This window comes from Tubulanus polymorphus, chromosome 9 (assembly GCF_964204645.1).
Source record: "Tubulanus polymorphus chromosome 9, tnTubPoly1.2, whole genome shotgun sequence".
NCBI lineage: Eukaryota > Metazoa > Nemertea > Palaeonemertea > Tubulaniformes > Tubulanidae > Tubulanus > Tubulanus polymorphus.
The window spans coordinates 1136060-1157120 of record NC_134033.1 but is presented as its reverse complement, the minus strand read 5'-3'; the positions used below and the strand labels follow the sequence as shown (position 1 = coordinate 1157120).

Here is a 21061-nt window from a genome sequence, read left to right as displayed (position 1 = left end):
AGTAAAGAATAAGAAATGTTTTTAAGGAATAAATTCACTGGTACCCAAAGACCGTCCTTATTTCCGTTCGTCTAGGGTAAATGCTGGTCATTGTGTGCTTACTCCATGCTTGGAGTAATCATTTGACTAATGACTCCAAGCTCCATGTGATGGATCCATTTGAATAGACAAATTCTAGGGTTATGGATACACTTAAATGATGAAAATCTGCCAACCCTGGTTATTCATGACAGTTTTCGTCCAAACCCTAACCCCAGTTACTCGCGCAGAATGGCGTTTCTGTGAAGTCGAGTGTTAACCACCTAAACTATCAGTAAAGAAGTCTTCAATATAATATAATCGACTAATTCATACCACGTAGCATGCGTGCGCGCCAACCGAGCTCGGTCATCCCCCCTGTAACAGCAATTCTTGCTTCCCCAAAAAGCAGAAGTTCACGTATGTCAGCTAACAGCTAACCGTCACGCATGAGTGGACATGCAACAGCCATTGTTTCCCGGGTAGAACTAGAAACTGGGCAGATCGCTTTTCCAGATGGTATCTCCTTACGGATGGGAGTTCCTCTTTCCCCCGACAGCAAAAAACAAAACGACTAAGACAGCATTTCGTTCGAATTTCTGTTACAATTTATTTTCATTAAGAATCGATTAGTTACAGTTAAGCTGATCGGTCTATCAGTGAGAAGGGGCGTGGTCTGTGAAAAAGGGGCGTCGCCTAGAGCTATATCGACGAACGGGACAGACAGGCGGCAGACGGAGTTAAACTGAAAACCAGTAACCGGACTACGGTTCGGATTCAAGATCGGACATATTAACACGAAGCTTTACACCGTTGAATACATGACAAACTCAAAAAGTTGAAAAAAAATCGTTTCCCAGATATCAATAAATATTTTTAACGAGAATAGCCTAGACACTGGACCTGCAACTAGGGAAGATGACAGACCGGCATGGATCCCGTTTGATGGATATGAGAATCTTTGAAAGCCATAAATATCTTTTAAACTAAAATCCTGAGGCTCGTGGTTAAAAATAATTATGCTGAATCTAATATTCTACAAAAACCCCTTCATATTCTAGCCCGGGTTATCCTTCCGATAATTACCTTAAAATACAGGATCGAATTGCCACAGACTTGGCTCAGATTTGAGACCGGTCTTTTGGTTCTGCAGCCGCATAATGACTAACTTGGTTATATAGTACCACAATGTGTTTAGCCTCGAGGCACCAGGGATGAGATGCAAGATTCTGAAATTTGCACATTTTTTTCGCAATTTTCCACTATTTTCACATTTTTTCACACTTAAAAACAGCAGTATGACAAAAACAGGATTATGACCTAACTAGGCTCAAGGCCCAGAGATAGAAGTGCGTCTATAGCACATACAGACATTTTCTGACAAGAATTTAGAAAAATGTTTACCTGTTTACCTTATAACTTTTCAGGAATTTTTAAGTATTTCACATGTATCTCATCCCTGCCTCAGTCACAGGACTGAAAACATTCACTCAAACGCAAGTTAAAGTTTACCGTCGGATAGAGACCATGGTTGCGATGTAGTTTATCAGTTACCGGCCGGTCAAATTCGACTAACCTTCGAGCAACTGGCCTCACGTCGGCCAAACTGATCCCGAAATCTCTGCTGCTGCCGAGAATAGTTCGCGTAAAGCCGACTAGAGGGCAGTACGGTATCGATTGAGTATTACATGACGCGATAAATTCCCGATTGAAACGAATTCCGTCCGCAAAAATCATCCATTTTATTTACAACCAGTTCGTAAAACTATGGCAGACGCGCGGAACTTTCTCGACGGAATTGGAGTCGACTCCAGAGTCTCGACTCACAATTCCAGAGCAACGTTAGATCCCCCTGGTGGTAATAATGAGAATTAACAAATCCTTTCGTAAAAAAAAAACAACCCTTCACTTTCTCTCTATATATTAAGAACATCGATGATTCGTAAAGATACATGCAAAAATTCCATACGCGCATCTTCAAATTTACTACGCAATAATTACAATACCAATAATTATCCTAATATTTATACAATTATTAACCTACTTATTTGTATCTATTCACAAGACGAATACACGCGAGGAGTTTTATCAATGAAAAGAATAGTAACTTTTTTTTTTCTAAGGTACTCGCATTTTTTAATTGCACTAGCCACGTTTGATATATATATAAGCCTCGACGTTTAAAGAATAGGGTTAAACATTCAAAATCCGACAACATCTCTTGAAGAGAATGGATGAATCTCATCTCTGGATCCAGTTCAATAGTTGTTTCGGTTAATTTAGATTCTATTGAGTGAAATATTTGTCCATTTTCAATATTTGTAACTGGTGAAATTTTACTGAGGATTAAAGTGAATTGATTAGGGTTTAAACGTAGTGAATGAACTGCGAGTGATTTGAACATGATAGTTAAATCTAAATCCACACAACTGTGGAAATGGGTTCACAGTTGCATGAACACACAAAACTGTGGAACTGGATCCTGTAACAGATTAAACCCACACAACTGTGGAACTGGGTCCAGAGTCAAATTGAACCCATACAACTGTGGAACTGGATCCTGTAACAGATTAAACCCACACAACTGTGGAACTGGATCCAGAGTCAAATTGAACCCATACAACTGTGGAACTGGATCCTGTAACAGATTAAACCCACACAACTGTGGAACTGGGTTCAGAGTAAAATTAAACTGACTCAACTGTGGTACTGGATTCAGAGTCAAATTAAACCGACACAACTGTAGAACTGGGTTCAGAGACAAATTAAATCCACACAACTGTGGAACTAGAACCTGATTCAAACTAAGCCAGTAAGATTGATAGAGTAATGCCCATTATAATTGTGGTCGAACTATTTTCAAGGAAAATCAATTTTAGCCGTAATTTTCATGACACCGGCCCCGGCGTGAAATCAATACAAGATGAAATGAACGTCGAATGCTTGAGTGAACTGTGAACGGTACTGAAAACTGTTGAATACAAACTGGTATTAAATAAACACTCATATATACACAAAACACACCACACTAACAGACAGAGAGAGAGAACTGAACTAAATAGCTGGAAAATAGCAACCAGTTTTAATAAAGTAAAGTGAATTACTGAAGTATGGACCAACTGGTGCCAGGAGTATGACTGAGGGCGAACTTCAGTTATCAGAGTTAGTCGACTATTTGGTGGACTAAGTGAAACCGTATGTCAGTTAGTCCGAACGATAGTCCGGAAATAAGGAACCATGAAATAGTTAGTGTAGTTCACGCTTAGTTTCAAGATGGCCGACGCCGTGAAATACGTTACGACCGAACTATAGCGCGTTCGATCAATAGACCACTAGTCGACGTGAAAACTACATCCAGCAGAAATCCCACAATATATAAATATAAAACTTTAACTCATCGGCTGAAATTATTGCGGGATTTCTTTCGAAATTCATTTTAGACACCGACGTTGACTATCTTCGCGACTTGACAACTTAAGTTCACCCTCTAACCAGCTCGCTAAATCGTAAGTTTTCCAATGTGTTTAAACTCATCGCCCTCCCTCACTCGCCCCCTCTCGCCTCTTGCCATAAGATAATCAGCTTTTTTTTAAACATTTATAGCACATTTAAACCGAATAGAGAGCGAAATATCTAGTGAGAAACTCATCACAAACCATGCATACATTAATATATACATCTTTACAGTGAACAAACTTCATCTGTTTGACTAAAAAATTTGGGATCAATTCTGACGTCATCAGAGCCACCTGGTGGCGTTACCCGACATCATCAGCGATCGTTAAATACATAGAGTTAATAAATTAACAATAGCGCCACCTAGTGTTCTGTAGCGACATTACGATCGTCTGCACGAACAGACTGTATACAGTGCCACCTGGTGGCGTTACCCGACATCAACAGCTATATATACAGAGCCACCAAGTGGCGTGAACGAACAGCAGATAGTGCCACCTGGTGGTGTTACACGTAACTACGATGGTCTGGATGAATACAGCGCCACCTGGCGGTGTGGATGAACAGCAGACGGAAGCAGCCTTCGGCGTTGCTACGATCGTCTGGATGAATACAGCTCCACCTGGCGGTGTGGATGAACAGCTGATGGAAGTAGCCACCTGGTGGTGTTTCGTGGCTACTACAATCACCTGGATGAATACAGCGCCACCTGGCGGTGTGGACGAACAGCAGACGGATGTAGCCACCCGGTGGTGTTACGTGGAACTGCGATCGTCTGGATGTATAAACGGTTTAATCAGATAAAGTTTCTCGTTGTCACACCGATAGATCGGATGTCTCGTGTAATGATCGACGAGGTCGTCCAACGAATCGAACGTCTGCTGACCGATCCCGTACGATCCGTCCTGTAGTGTTACTCGGAAATGTTTATTCTTAGGTTGGGCTTTCAGCGTCACTGTATAATTGCCGGCCTGAAATAACGAAGAGAAAGGTTATAGTAGGAAATATTAAGAGATATAATAATCAACATGTTAGTCATCTGGATCCAGTTCCACATTTGGTGGTTGATATTTGTCTGTGGATTTCAAGATATTTGAAGTAAGCTGATTTTAACTCATCAAACTTCACTAAAAACTGTGAAAATCCGTCCATAAAATTGGAACTAGCTCCAGAACTGAAAATGGGATCAGTAATTGCGGAACTGGGTTCAATAACTGTGGAACTGGGTTCAGTAACTGTGGAACTGGGTTCAGTAACTGTGGAACTGGTTTCAGTAACTGTGGAGCTGAATTCAGTAAATGTGGAACTGGTTTCAGTAAATGTGGAATATGAATACTCACATGTGATTCACTGTCTCGTATTAAGAAGTCACCGTTTAATGCAGTTTTACCGAGCATGATATCACATTCAGCGCGCGTGATATTACCGTAATACCAGGGTTTATCGGCTAACGACGGCGACAGACGGAACTGAGACCGTACCGTCGACGACGCTGACACCGCCACCTGGTGGTGATTACTCGTATCGTTCGTTAACGAACCCGTGCTGCTCAGATTACTCGAGTTCGAATGAGAGTTCGGCGTCGCGGCGTCGGTCGCGTTGCGGGTACCGCCGTCTAAAACCTGCACGTAATTCCGCGGCACGAGTCCGACCTCGCCGCGGTCGTTACGCGCGCGCCACCAGTCCGGATCCGACGCCGGTTTCTCGACGATGTCGAGATTCTCGTCGGCGTCGAAACCGAGTTCTTCGGCGTTCGACGCCGTGTACGGATACAATGTCAATACGACGTCCAAGATTTCCGAATCCGTCTGCTGTTTCAACTCGGGCAGCGGCGGGAAAACGGTCGGCGTCTGCAGATCGCGTTCGGCCGAGTCCTCAATTACGTAATTCGACGGGAACCAACCGACAGCGCCGCCGCCGATGGCGCCGCCGCCTTTCTGACCCTTCCACCATCCGTCCGACGATTTCTCCAAAACGGTGATCTGTTCGCCCTTCGTCAGCGAGAGTTCGTCCGTCTGCTGCGCGGCGTACGCGTATTTCGCCTTCGCCGTCACGTTGTCGCACGAGTACGACTCTACGCCGACGCCACCTAGCGAGTTATTCAACGCGCCGGCGCCGATATCGCCGTTGCGCGCGCCGCCGTGTAACACGTACGACTTGTCGACGTTTTTCTTGCGACCGAGCGTGTTCGACAGTTTCGACAGAAGCGACGGTTTGATGCGTTTCATGTAGTTCGACGGAACGAAGCCGTGTTGGTTGTGCGCGTTGACGACCTTCCACCAGTCCTTGCTGTCGTCGAGCAACGTGAACTTTTCGTTTTTCTTCACGCTCAACTCCTGTTTGTCCTGAGCGTTGTAGTCGTACTTCGCGATCACTTCGTCCATCATTTTCACCTTGACATCTTTCAACCTGTGACACGACAAAAAAAAACCAAAAACGGATTATTATCATTTGCTAGCCCCGGCTATAGTAATGGCTTAGATTCAAGACCGGTCTAAGGCAATTTTGGTTCTATAGTCAATCTAACAACTTAAGACCAGTCTAAGCTCATCTTAATTAACCAAACTAACAACTTGAGACCAGTCTAAACTAATTTTAGTTCTATATCAACCAATCTAACAACTTAAGACCAGTCTAAACTCATTTTAGTTCTATAACCAATCTAACAACTTAAGACCGTTCTTAAGACATCTTTAATCCCAGTACAATCCGACTTGCGTAATGACGATATCAAACCTTTAAAGATACGAACTTCAATTGCAGTTTATCACTGATTGAATGTAATAAACTATGCAGTAAATTAAACATCAGTATCTAACGCTTACTTCCTCATTTTAGATATTTTCTCACGACCTAAATTTTCTAAATCGTAGGAAATTGAAAAATAGGGTTTTTTTGTAAACTATTCTGCGTGAATCATCATCAGGAACTAGATATAATTAAACCGCTTTAAAGAACAGATAATTATCATTTTTCGAAAAACCCAGCATTCAATCTATGTCGAACCGCAATCATTCAATCTGTCAGGTTTTTAAACGACGATATCAAAATCGGGTCGAGAAATTGTGAACGAATAATAAATTTCGAGCACCTCTCATTCTAGTCGCCGATCGGCAGACGCCGCGTTTTCATTGTTTGAATTACGTCTGCTGTCGAACAACGCGACGAGAACCACTTCAACTTAAAACAAGGAACGGTTTTATTTCACGTCGACGGAATTTCTCTCCTTTACAGCCACAGACTGTGGCTGTAAAGGATTCCACTACTGTGACAGTAGTTGAGATATCCTACTGCACACTAGCGACACCTGGTGGATCCTCACTTGCCACAAGTGGAATCCCCTATTGCTACACTGTCGATGGCCTACTGCCCACTAGCGACACCTAGTGGATCCTCACTTGCCACAAGCGGAATCCTTACATGCCATAGTCTACACACCCGGTTGAAGCACGTTTTCTATTCTCCATGTATAAACATTCTCTGAGCAGACGCGTTTTAATTCAATGAATTCCGTCTGCTAACAACAAGCCACTCGAAATCTAAAACAGGGAAGGGTTTCAATTTCGTGTCGGGTTGTTTTTCCAGTGACGTGCGATTAAATCGCGACTGGTTTAAAAAAAAGAAGATTTCGAAATGTTTTTTCATTGTCTGAATTTCTCGCGCGATCCGATACGTGTCAAGGTCGTTTGAACAGACGTCACAATTCGAAACGAGAGTCGTCTGCGAATTTACCAGCGACGACCAGCGGCGTATGAAGATTATAAATGGCCCCCTCCCGAGAATTCCGATATCGACATTTCCCCCCGAAATAAAGCTTAGCATTGACGAAAACAATATTCCGAAAAACGATGCCCCCTGGTGGGCTTATTAGACATTATTTCTTGGTATTACTCGCGAAGTACGTAGGGCATTTTACGAAGAATTTTGAGACGACAGAGGAGCGTCTCGGGGGGAGCAGGGGAGGGGGTAGAGTTACTCTAAAATCTATTGACATTTTTCGGTGAAGTAGTTCATTGCGAGCGACTCTCAAAGAACGGCTTAATCAGGTTTCTAATTATTTCTCTACGTGAAAATTTGCCCGGAAAAAATATCCTACGTACTCGTTACATATCTCAGCAAAACGCTATGAGTGACAAGTTGAATTGTTTTCGAGGAATTTTCATTGAAATACATCAATTTGTCCCCAGCATTCAGGAGTTTGTTTTAGTTAAGAAGAGTTTTACGTCTCAACTGCAAGTAACAGTGTAACTCTACTGGGTCTTAGGAGACGGCCAGGGCTTTTATATAGGTTGTTGTAAACCTAAAACTAAGTTAGCAGACCTTAGTCCATGTACGTGTCTTGACAGCCAACGCCAGAGATGGTTTCGAACTAGGGACCTCTTGGTTCCAAGTCCTCCACTCAATCAACTGAGCTAACAGGACATGTAATGTTTGTTTTGCTTCAGTCGTTAGGATCTTTGTTTTCCTGAGACTAACCCTATTTGATTGATCATTTAACCTCACGACGGGACCACGGAGTGAAGTGTTTGTTGCCCGCTTGCTGCAAGCAGCCAGCAGGACTCAAACCGGCGCTAGTCACTCTCAGCACTGATAGTGCATGCAACAGCATTACGCCTTATTCCAGTGTCGAACATCGAGTTCATCCCATAGCGGGATATATAGCTCCTAATTTCGCCGAGCTCAGAATAAAGCGCGGTACGTTATCTAGAATTCTCCGGCGTATCAATTACTGTCGAAGAAATAGTCATAAATTATACGGCAGACCGGAAGGGCAATTACATTATATCGATCTAAACGCATTCTACGGCAGCCCGGAAGTGCAAATTTTATTACACGATGTACTAATCATAGGAAACACAGAGGACGTTATTTCGAACTGTTCGCAATTAGTGCATTCCATTATTAATGACCGTGACATTGGACGCTCTTAAATACAATAGTACCACAGCTTGAACTCTCTCTCTCTCTCAATGTGAAGGATGATCAGTCTTTGAAAGTGCGCTGATACTAATGTCTAATGTCTGGTGTTTGTAGTTCATTTTCAATTAGAAATGTCTCAGGTGAAGCACTGAACACATGTGAAGTGTGGACGATCAGATTTTGAAAGTGTGCTGATAAAATGTCTAATATCTTGTGTTTGTAGTTCATTTTCAATTAGAAATGTCTCGGGTGAAGCATTGAACACATGTGAAGTGTGGACGATCAGTTTATGAAAGTGTGCCGATAAAATGTCTAATATCTGGTGTTTGTAGTTCATTTTCAATTAGAAATGTCTCAGGTGAGGCACTGAACACATGTGAAGTGTGGACGATCAGTTTATGAAAGTGTGCTGATAAAATGTCTAATATCTGGTGTTTGTAGTTCATTTTCAATTAGTAATGTCTCAGTTGAAGCACTGAACACATGTGAAGTGTGGATGATCAGTTTTTGATCAGTGCGCTGATAGTCTTATGTCAGAGAGATCTGAGAGTAAAGGCTTGGGAGGGGTGCAGGCTGGGGGTTAAGGGGGACCATCAATCACAACTTGGTTCATATCAGGCACCAACAATGAGACAATCGACCGTCGTCGCTCCCAAATCCAGTCATAAGTTTGACTATAAACAAGTCACAATACGGGTAGGTGCCCTTTGACAGTTCATAGTCGTAAGACTGAAGAGTCACACGGATGACTGAAAGAGTCACACGTGCGTGGTATATGAAGACAATAGCTCGCTGCTAGGAGTCGGGTAGGTTCGGGTCGGGTCGGGAAAAAATCTTCAATAAAACGTGTTTAATTCGCTGATAGATGCAATACGGGCACACTTCGCGGCACACTTCACGGCACACGCCTGATCAACGCTCTGCGGTGACTTTCAATAAAAAACACACTCGCCAGGGGCTGCGTTAGAGCGATGACATCTGCTCCGAGACAAAGCCACCTGCTTGGCCGAGCCCAGTTTTACAAACCTGTTAAATTGAAAGGATTGACCCCAGTCGGCCCGGCCCTGCCTGCCGGTCTGTCTGCCAGGATCCAGTCTCTCAGGGGTATTGAGTGTTCCTTTGTTCAGTTCAATGTTTGAAAGCGAGAAAGATTTGAAGATTATTCTCAGAAGCTTCATCCTTCTTCTTAAAACCTCAGTTCTTTCATTTGTGTTTTCTCATTTGATTTCAAGGCCCCCCTTCTTTCCCCCTACCCCCCCCCCCCCCCAATCATCCAGGTTATTAGAATCTATTATTCATGTGTGATAAAGATTGTCTATAAACAAGTTGAAGTTCAGTTCACCAGTTCCTGGTTCACGGTCCGTGAAGTGCGTGATTTCTAATTATAGAAATCAGAGAGTTGTTTAAGTTTTAAACTAGCTTCAATTATTAATCGTTTTCGACCGGTGCAAAGCCAGGACCGCGGAGACGGCAAATAAAATTCGATTTTGAGAGAAAATGTCAACAATTTGGGCCCGAAAAATTCATTCTGTTCATAACTACAATACTGACAAGGCTTATATAGACAAAGGCAACAGTCTGGACACCATCTGAGCCTGACCTTTAGAAATTGTTAGAATCGGTCATAGATTGGACTGATCTTAAGTTGTTAGATTGGTTATAGAACTAAAATGAGTTTAGACTGGTCTTAAGTTGTTAGATTGGTTATAGAACTTAAATGAGTTTAGACTGGAGTCTTAAGTTGTTAGATTGGTTATAGAACTAAAATGAGTTTAGACTGGTCTCAAGTTGTTAGATTGGTTATAGAACTAAAATGAGTTTAGACTGGTCTTCAGTTGTTAGATTGGTTATAGAACCAAAATGAGCTGAGACTGGCCTTAAGTTGTTAGATTGGTTATAGAACCAAAATGAGCTGAGACTGGTCTTAAGTTGTTAGATTGGTTATATAACCAAAATGAGCTTAGACTGGTCTCAAGTTGTTAGATTGGTTATAGAACCAAAATGATCTTAGACTGGTCTTAAAATCTAAACAAAACCATGACTATGGAGCCACCCACTGCAGGACATCATTGAGCCCCGATAAAGATTTATAAAATCTAATCCACATTCCAGGTAACGGAAATATTTCCAATCTTATATAAATCATGTTTGTTAATGGATTTAAGGGATTTAGGTTCGGTCATAAATCCTAAATATTACATAACGCATTTTAGTCACAACTTGTTGTCCTACGACTAGTTACTGAATGTCAATCTAATCCCATTAGTCAAAACGTTTCAACTTTGAAAATTGACAAATTGACACCACATGAAAATGGCTTTGAAATATAAAGGGTTTAATTGTGAAGCAGTGAGTAATTGATATTACGTAAGAATAATTCTATACAAGGGAGTGGACTGCAGGAAGACACGGGTCAAAATGTCAACAGATTGTAAATAAATCCGAATTGATAGATAGGTCTTAAGAGTACGCACACTCATATGAAAATAATGTTGATAGCCTAACTTCCTAAAGCCCCATCTTCCACCAGTTAGATTGGCCATAGAACTGAGATGAGCTTAGACTGATCTTTAAGTTGTTAGATTGGTTTTTAGAACCAAAATGAGCTTAGACTGGTCTTAAGTTGTTAGATTGGTTATAGAACCAAAATGAGTTTAGACTGGTCTTAAGTTGTTAGATTGGTTTTAGAACTAAAATGAGCTTAGACTGGTCTTAAGTTGTTAGATTGGTTATAGAACCAAAATGAGCTTAGACTGGTCTTAAGTTGTTGGTATTACGATGGTCTCTGACCGGTCTTTGACTGCGCAACTGGGCCCCTGGAACCAGTGGCTCAATCATTCAAACATGGACTGAATTGGAATCATGAACTACTAAAGATTTCAATAGTCCACAGTTTGTACATATATAACTGTGAATCAAGCTGCATTGTTTCATAAACAATACATTCTATAGTCACAGCTTGCATTGCTGAAATGTTATTATGCAATTAACAGATTGGTGTTTTATGAAATTATTAATTGTCAAGGACATCCAGGCCTGTGAATAGATTATGTAATAGACAGGGTTCATTGGTACCGCAGTATTTGTGCAAGGGATTGACACAATAGCGATAATAGCAGTCGAGGGAGGGGAAGGAGGGCAGGGGGGCAACAGGTGGGCCTCACTTTACACAATCACATAGAGACATAGATATGTCACACCTGTGGCTTGTGTGTGAAAATCAGTTACTACTGTTACAATTACACGACTCATGTGAAATCCATGAAGAATAATTTCCCTCTCAACCCCCCCTCCCCCCTCCCCCCAAAAAAGAGATTTTCTTCCTGACATTTTTTGAAAAAATAACCTCGAGAATACGACCTATTTTTCCTTTCCTTTTCCTTCATCCATGAAACATACTCCCCCTGAAAAAATATTTTTCCGAATATTTTCGTCCTTGCCTTGGAAATATAGCTCCGACTCGGAGCCGCGGATAAATACGAAACTAAGCCTTAGAAAAATAAGTCTTCCGCTTCGAAACGAATATTCCTTTCAAACATATACATCGCTATACGTCGCTAATTTTCCTACCTAAACTTCTCAAAATAATGATGAATTTTCGAGAAATTTATTTTCGATTTTCTCAAAAAAAAGAGAATTCGTTACCTTTGTTTTCCGAGACACATGAGCGACGCAGCGAAACTGGCGTTCGAGTGAATGTACCACGTCTGCACGGCGGGTAAAGATCCCATTCCCGTCCCACTGCTGCCCCGTGGAGTCCGGGGCTCGTGATGCTGCTGCTGCTGCTGGTGCTGCTGGTAGTAACAAGTCGACGATTTACCTCCAGAAACCATCGTTAAAATAGATTTAATCCGATTAACACCGCGCAAAATTAATTACAATTTTACTAATTATTAATAAATGGCCAGGCCATCAAACTGTGTACGAATAATCCTTCGAGTTTTAATTAACCGATAACTAATTAACAAACTTCGTTAATTATATAGAAAAGTTCGTCGGTAAACTCGTAAAAATCAGTGTCTAGATCAAATGTCTATTTTCCCGATTTTTTTTAAATCCTGACGACGAAACTGAATCCGATAAAATCCGTCTGCTCGTAAAATACTCGAGACGACTTCGAGAGTCACAGCGCGCGAGAGAGAGAGAGAGTCACTGTTCGAACCGACGAGAGTCGAAAAGACTTTATAAACGACCTGTCGTTAGAATACCGCCGGCTGATTGGTCGATCTATTTCAACAGTAGTCTCTCAGTAGAACACAAAGCCTGTTCTAGCGGAGTATGAATAGACCGCTGGTTGTTTGTCTGTTCGATGTTTGGGTCTAAAGGTTCAACCCATGAATATATACTCTTGTATTATATAGAGACATATAAAACAATTTGCTATGAGTCATAATTTTTTCCTAATAACCGACCGTGTTCGTTTGGTTCCTGTGCGCGGATAGCTAGTTCTATAGTCATCATCATCATTAAACCACCGGTAATAACTCTCTCAGGAAATCGACGAAATATTAATTGTGGAAGCAGGGTCACCGACATAACTGTGGCGCGCTTCCTCTCGCCGGGGCGAGTGAGTAGGCTTTACGATAACAATAACAGATCCTCAGATATAAACCGCGAAAAATGACACGATGCGGATTTATAAATAAAAAGCTGGCTCATCGATATCGCAGAAATCAAATAATTACTATTTCCTGCGCAAAGTGAACGTCGCCACAAGTATTCAAAAATTCTGATTAGGTATTTTTACTAAACCAACTCAGGGTCCGGTCTCAACTTTACCGCAGTAAGAGACAGAGTCTACTGTATTTCACAAACTCTTACTCGGTATTTGACACCAACTCGGGGTAGAATTTTACCGGTCTCAACTTTACCGCAGTAAGAGACAGAGTCTACTGTATTTCACAAACTCTTACTCGGTATTTGACACCAACTCGGGGTAGAATTTTACCGGTTTCAACTTTACCGCAGTAAGAGACAGAGTCTACTGTATTTCACCAAACTCTTACTCAGTATCTTAACTAGAATTCCCCCCCCCCCCCGAACTTGAAAGAGACAGAGTCTACTGTATTATGTATTCAAAACCCTCAAGCGGTGTTTAAAAATGATTTCCCATTCCGATGTAGAATTCTAAAAGGTCGTTTTTTTTTTTCTTCTAATTCAACTCTCTCTCCAGGACGAAATTGAACGACACTTAAATTTGAAAACGTTACAAACCGATTCGCGACGCATAACGAACGCTCATTCATAAAATATTCTCAAGACGAGATATTAAAACGGCTAAACGGCGCTCGAGGGGGGAGGGGGGAGGGGGAGGGGGAGGGGGGAGGGGGGAACTCAATCAACAGTTCATTCACGAAACTCTTTCATATTTATGAAGCGATAGTTCTCACTATCAAATGGTGTTTCGTGACAAGGCTTTAAGAGGTTGAATGACAAGAGAGAGAGAGGGGCACAAAGGACGGATTGTGATCGGGTGATAATAGGAAAGGAGTAATTATGAGTACCTACTATGATGTCATATATAATTACTCAAATTACTCCTATTTCACTCGCCACAAGACAATTGAAGCTCGAATAGTCTGATATCGGGGTTCGATCTAAGGAATCTAAGCCGCTACACCATGGGGCAAGTTTATCGGATATTTCACTTGCCCCTTGAAAATCTACTCGCCCTAAACACGCAGTCCAACCAGCTGCACAATCATTGTAACAATGCACTTACCCGGCTGACAAGTGATATGGATAGCCTACTTGTCATAATGAGAATATACTTGTCCTGGGCGATCGGATGTAAGTGTCTAGACCGGACCCTCTGATATCTACCTATCAAGCATGTTAGGACACAAGAGATCCCTAGGGAAATCAGATATTCATTCTGTCCCGATTCAACATTTGTCAGTTCATATTTGACTCTACAATCAAAATCAGCTAATTTCTGATGAAACTCAAAAAGAACTGGACTCAGCTCAACAGTTCAAGACTCAGTTCTGAACGCAATTTAGTTTTCTAACTGGTCTGACGACTAGCTCTGATGATTCTGTATATAAGGACTATGTAAAGCTAAGATTAATCATTCTCATTCCGGGGTGCGATAAAGATTGTACATATAAGGTTTAAGCGCGGCTTGTTGCTTCTGATGGATGGAATCCTGTACCGCTGGTGTAAATGCTAGGTCCCCAGCCAGCCCGCCGATACAACACCCACCGGTTAAAACACAGTTCACGACTCAGCAATTTCGGTTTTCTTATATCGGCACAAATCTATGTGGGAACATTTTAATTTATTTTAATTCAAATAATTATTTACAATACGCGAAATGATAAAACGCTTAAACACGCGATTCATTCACACGAATCGTGAATCGTGATTCATATATATAACCCCCGCTTGCCGCAGACGACCTCTCTCACTATCATTATCGTCGTCACGCTCGTAATGACGACGACTTTCATTTCGACGTCGCGAATTTTATTCTTTTCCTGAAATTTTGCATTGTATCGAAAACGATTTCTTTCGCGACCGGAACAATCGATTTAAAAACACGGTGTATGATTCATTTAATTACGGCCCACGCTTTCTAGAAACGTTCGTCATATCGTAGTTCATCGGGTAAATATCGTACCTTTATAGTCGTGCGTGCGTGCGCACCAACAGGAACTCACTGGCCAGTCTAAGTTAAGACCAGTCAAAGCTCCTTTCGGTGGTTTAATAACCTAACTAATAATCTAAGACCAGTCTAAGCTCATTTTGGTTCTATAACCAATCTAATAACTTAAGACCAGTCTAAGCTCATTTTGGTTCTATAGCCAATCTAACAACTTAAGATCAGGCAAAACTCATTTTGGTTCTATTACCAATCTAACAACCTAAGACCAGTCTAAGCTCATTTTGGTTCTATTACCAATCTAACAACTTAAGACCAGTCTAAGATCATTCTGGTTCTATAACCAATCTTACAACTTAAGACCAGTCTAAACTCATTCTAGTTCTATAATCAATCTAACAAATAAGTGGTCAAACAAATTTTGTCTTGTAGAAATTTCCTCAGAAAACCTCACAGTCTAATCTCAATCTCCACCTGAAAGGTCAATTCAACTCCTTTAGCCGTTAGACTGAGACGACAAAATACTTAAACAACTCTAGAGGAAATTAAGTGAGTTCAGCCCGGCTACTATAGGCGCAAATACTTAAATATGATAATGGGATTAGCACGAGATTAAGACAGATTAACACCGGGTTAACACAGGATTAGGAAATTGATCCGTTTTAATAGCGGGCAAACAGGAACAAACCTGAACATCAAAGAAAGCAATTAACGGTTTAAAAATTTTCTTGTTTTTAAAACTGATGAATTAATCAAACTGCTTAGATTAATTACTATTGATCAAACTTCCTTCTAATTAAGCGTTTAATCTATTAATCAGTTTTACTAATTAAGATTTGCTGATGACAAATATCTGTAAAGTTTGATCGCCAAACAGTTAAATTGATCCTTGATCTCTGTGGTTGTTGACGCGCTAATTATACCATTAATTAGCAAACATTTGACGAACAAACAACAATTTCTGATCAAAGAATTTCAAGTAATTCTTTGAGAAAACGTGTTACGGAGTTAAGAGCGCAATTACTGCAGTAATAACAGTGAACTACAAACACAGCAACATCTAGGATTCCGTTGAATGGGGTCGACCTGAACATTTGAATAAGCCAGTAATTTGTAAATGGCAGATTTGGTTATAAGAGGGCTGCAAGAACATTGGTGGGTGTTCTGGTGGCCCTCCCACGGAAAAGTTAGGACAAAACGGGCTTTTCTAGCTTCATAGGCTCATTTGCATTTACTGCGGTCTTTTAAAATTCTGTTTGCGAAAAAACCTTTCCAGACAGTAATAATTCAGTTACAATGAAAAGTTGATGACAGCAGCGGGAGGGAGAGGAGAGAGAGGGGGAGAGAGAGGGAGGGAGAGGGAGAGAGAGAGAGAGAGAGAGAGAGAGAGAGAGAGAGAGAGAGAGAGAGAGAGAGAGAGAGAGAGAGAGAGAGAGAGAGAGAGAGAGAGAGAGAGAGAGAGGGAGAGGAGAGGGAGAGAGAAGGGAGAGGGAGAGGGAGAGGGAGAGGGAGAGGGAGAGGGAGAGGGAGAGGGAGGAGAGGGAGAGGGAGAGAGGAGAGGGAGAGGGAGAGGGAGAGGGAGAGGGAGAGGGAGAGGGAGAGGGGAGAGGGAGAGGGAGAGGGAGAGGGAGAGGGAGAGGGAGAGGGAGAGGGAGAGGGAGAGGGAGAGGGAGAGGGAGAGGGAGAGGGAGAGGGAGAGGGAAATGTAGGACTGACTCCTGATAAACCATTACCCTCCTCCCCCACCCCTCCGGCCGACCTCCCTCCATTACAGTAAAACACTTATCTAAATATCTATCTTATCTTCAGACAGAGAACAAATAAACCAACAATGACTCAAATCAATCAATCTCTACTACTATATACCAGACTTAGCCGCGAGGCGACTCAGTAGTCGACTCCATGAGTCTCTATGGAGTACCATACAATTAGAACTTGGAATAATCGAAGATCTTTTTCGAGAAAACCGCAAAGAAAATTTCTTCCCGTTACAAGGAACAAACAACGCCGTTTCGGGTCGTAAAAGATTTCCGGAAAAAAATCCAGCGGTTTCCAACCACAACACAACCACAGGGGTCATATATTTATATACATACGTAATGTCACATTTCACAACGTAACCGGCGCCATCTGTACATTATAACAAGAACTACTGAAACCACAGACGGGACTAAATTTAGAAACAAAACAAAACTTGAAACCTAGTGAAGCGAACTAAATCAATTTCAACACATTTCAACAACGGTTTATGACTTTCGCCTGAAAACCGCAGCAGAAGTATTCCCACATCCCCCCCCCCCCCCCGACAGACGGACGATGGGAATACGATCAGCGGGTCAGAGTTTAATCTTTCGTTACAAAAAGTAAAAATAGTATTTTGCCTACGTTTACAGGTATGAGTCAATGGGTAGAGTGATCTATAGTCACGGTCGTTCACGAGAAACTTTAGTCGCTCTTTATTCTTATATCTCCGTTGTTTACTGGTGCTGCTGCTGCTGCTGCTGCTGTTGCTGCTGCTACGTTGAGTCATATTCGATGATAAGAAACAATAGGGGTTAGCTGTACATGAATATAGATAGACGAACTCAATGAGTTATAAATCATAACTGATTGCATACAAGTCAGTAATTCGGGGAGTTTTATCGTGAACCCTGTATATATTTATAATGATATCAGAAAGGCATTTAACATACATATCTAATCAGATTCTGATTCATTCCAGTTGGGAAAATAGCAGAGCAGCGCTAAGTGTCCTATCGGGACGACCAGGGGTGACAGTTATTGAAATGTTGGTTAGAGATAACCAGTGGATAAATACCATAGTGGCAATGAACTTTTCAATTTTCACTCTGTCAACTATCCACTGGTTAACTCTAACTTTTCAACAACTGGGCCCTGGTTTAGTACTCTATACCCAGACTGGAAAACCAGAATGATATTCTGTGCCAAGTCTGGATGACCGAGATAATGTGACTGTCTCCAAGATGACCAGGCAGTTTTCACTGCATCTCAAATCTGGACCGACGATACAAGCCTTGATCTAGATATCAGTTCTCTGACACGGAAACTCATGAGTCACTAACTAATGAAACACTGTACGAGCAGTCAGTCAGTCAGTGTCTACGCAACACCACCCTAATAAACCCCTCAGAGAGCAGAGCGGTGGGGTAAACTCAAATCATTACACTTTCTAAACCAGGGTCCTATCTAAGCACTTGTCCGATTGCCCGGGACAAGTATGTTCTCATCAGGTCAAGTAGGTTATCATTATCACTTGTCCCCTGGGCTAGTGCAATTTTATGTCACAAAGCTTTTTTCCCACTCGATACAACGGATGATAGTGCCACCAATCGGACTGCTTGTGTAGGGCAAGTAGCTTTTGGAGGGGGCAAGCGAAATTTCAGATATGCTTGCCCCCGGACAAGTGGCTTTCATTCCTTAGATCGAACCCTGTAAACAGACTCTAGCCATTAATGAACAACTCAAAATCCCCCAAAAATAATTCACCAATATTCGAGTAGACCTAACAACCCTCTCTTCTGAGTGCAGAGGGAAGAATCAGATTATCACTCTAACTAAATATTCTGTACGGCCCTAAATCCAAGAAAATTCTCAATGTCAAATCAAGCCTCCGGGCGATCGCAAAAAAAATTCATCAATTCTTGACAATGAGATGAACTTAAACTCAGGATGTGTTGTAAATACCATGGGAACAAAACCGCGACATCCCGGAAATCGTAAAAGACCTATGTGAACTAGATGAGAGAGATGTCGTTTCATCGGTTGTGGGTGGGTCGCCCGGAGCTATTAGAATATATCTCATTAAACGTCTTAGTGACGATGATGACGGACGGATTGTGAATTGAACGCCGGGGTCAGGTTGGAACAGGTCTCGCGATAACAACACAACAAGCACCTATTTCAACCGATAACAATTCTAAGATCGTCTTTTGTTGAAAATGCTGTGAAAACATCATCTTCGCGACAATGGAACTATTGTATACGGTTGCCACGGCGATCTTGGGGGTCGTGAGACCGTAGTTTTGGCAGCAGATGACACGGGGTCAACGGGCGAGCAGACGCACTGGCAGACGACCACCGGGTAAGGGTTAGATCATCGAAACTTAACTGATCGTCCACACTTCACATGTGTTCAGTGCTTCATCTGAGACATCTTTAATTGAAAATGAACTACAAACACCAGACATTAGACATTTTATCAACACACTTTCAAAAACTGATCGTCCACACTTCACACTTAGAGCAGATGCGCAGGTTTCAGGTTGATACCTGTATTAATAAATGCTTTATACCACCGGCATATATTCCCTCCTTCCTTCAACCAGTAACTTATCCCAGAATTTCCAATAACATCAAAACGTAGCAGCAAGTAAATAAAACAATTATTTCCCGGTAAATTCCGGGCATTCGAGACGTAGCTCACGGAACTAAAACGGAGGCGAGAGAGAGAAGAGTGAAATTTGAGATTGATGAAAACAATTTGTGCGCAATGGTTGAACGCAGTAATAGTACGAATGAATGAATGCTTGTTTATCGGGTAAATAACTCAGAGACTGAACGCCTCATCGGTTCTCTAGACACCAGTACTACAGTACTCACTACATCATCAGTACCAACTACATTACTACTATACCATCTGGATATAGTTATCCACCTAAACAACCACTGAACCGTGTGGACACAGTTTATCCACCTAAACCATTGAACTGTGATGTGTGGATACAGTTTATCCACCTAAACCACTGAACTGTGATGTGAGGACACAGGTTATCCACCTAAACCACTGAACTGTGATGTGTGGACACAGTTTATCCACCTAAAACACTGAACTGTGATGTGTGGATACAGTTTATCCACCTTAACTACATGAGGACACGGTTTATCCACTTAAACCAGTGAACCATGTGGATACAGTTTATCCACCTAAACCACTGAACCGTGTGGACACAGTTTATCCACCTCAACTACTGAACCATTGGACACAGTTTATCCACTTAAACCAGTGAACTGTGACGTGTGGACACAGTATATCCACCTAAACCACTGAACCGTGTGGACACAGTTAATCCACCTCACCTACTGAACCATTGATGTGGACCAGTTTCTCCACTTAAACCAGTGAACTGTGACATGTGGACACAGTTTATCCACCTTAACAACTGAACAATGTGGACACAGTTTATCCACTTAAACCAGTGAACTGTGTGGATAAAGTTTATCCACCTAAACCACTGAACAGTCTGGTCTGAGCATAACCAGTTAACACCTGAATGTCTGGTACCAAATTAGTTTTCTTAACCACGCAACTGTTGTTTCTTAGAAGGTGGTTCAACTAGAACCTTTAAGACTGTATTAATCACACAACAATCCTTTCATCAGAGATAGGCCTACTAGCGCGAGGTTGAGGCTAGCATCACACCTGATCTCATTCTTCAATTCAATTTTTGTCCTGAAGTCGACTCCTGACTCTGAGTCAACGTCAGAAGGGAGGGACCCTTCCCCAACGTCAGAAGGGGGGACCCTACCCCAGACCAAACTGTCAACTCAATGTCACAAATGTCAGTGAGACGTGGGTGTATTGATGTTGTCAAGACAATTGTGTTCGTCTCTGCTGTAGTCTAGACCTCTCTCTCTCTTGTCTAGTGTGGGACTGTGTGAGGAGGGGCAGCAGTACCACAGGGTCGAATTATAAGCGGGCCAATTCTTTATTAGAATATTCTATAAAATGATTAATTGACTAAGAGACGGGTGTACCCCGATAAACCCGGCCCAGCCCGAGATGTCTGTCGATGTTTAGACGTTTTTGAGACCGATCCTGAAAAGAAAAATTGGTTCAGACAAAAATTTCAACTCACCAACAACAGAAAATGAAATGATTTTATTTCCAGTTAGGTTTGGAAGCTCGTCTAGGGCTCCAGGGGGTCGAAAATCGTTATTTTAGACCCTAAAATCTCACATCCATATTTCAGACCGATTTACCCACACAGGGCTGGGACTACGCGCGGACTTATACGCGATCTTAAATTCTTATCCCTCACATCA

General features: G+C 41.9%; 1 protein-coding gene across 4 annotated transcripts; it reads right to left on the bottom strand.

Annotated features, from left to right (window-relative positions):
* Positions 1 to 603: 603 nt before the first annotated feature.
* On the bottom strand, positions 604 to 20995 carry LOC141910725 (cytoplasmic protein NCK2-like). 4 transcript variants are annotated; one of them, XM_074801462.1, is made up of 3 exons: positions 20875 to 20995; positions 4815 to 5883; positions 604 to 4445 (listed from the first exon to the last, which is right to left on the bottom strand). In XM_074801462.1, exons 2-3 carry the CDS (start codon positions 5859 to 5861, stop codon positions 4230 to 4232), a joined length of 1263 nt encoding a protein of 420 aa, XP_074657563.1. In that variant the 5' UTR covers positions 5862 to 5883; positions 20875 to 20995; the 3' UTR covers positions 604 to 4229. The 4 variants fall into 4 exon arrangements, with proteins under 4 accessions (XP_074657563.1, XP_074657561.1, XP_074657562.1 ...); XM_074801460.1 differs by lacking the exon at positions 20875 to 20995 and adding an exon at positions 12040 to 12720; XM_074801461.1 differs by lacking the exon at positions 20875 to 20995 and adding an exon at positions 6913 to 6974.
* Positions 20996 to 21061: the final 66 nt, after the last annotated feature.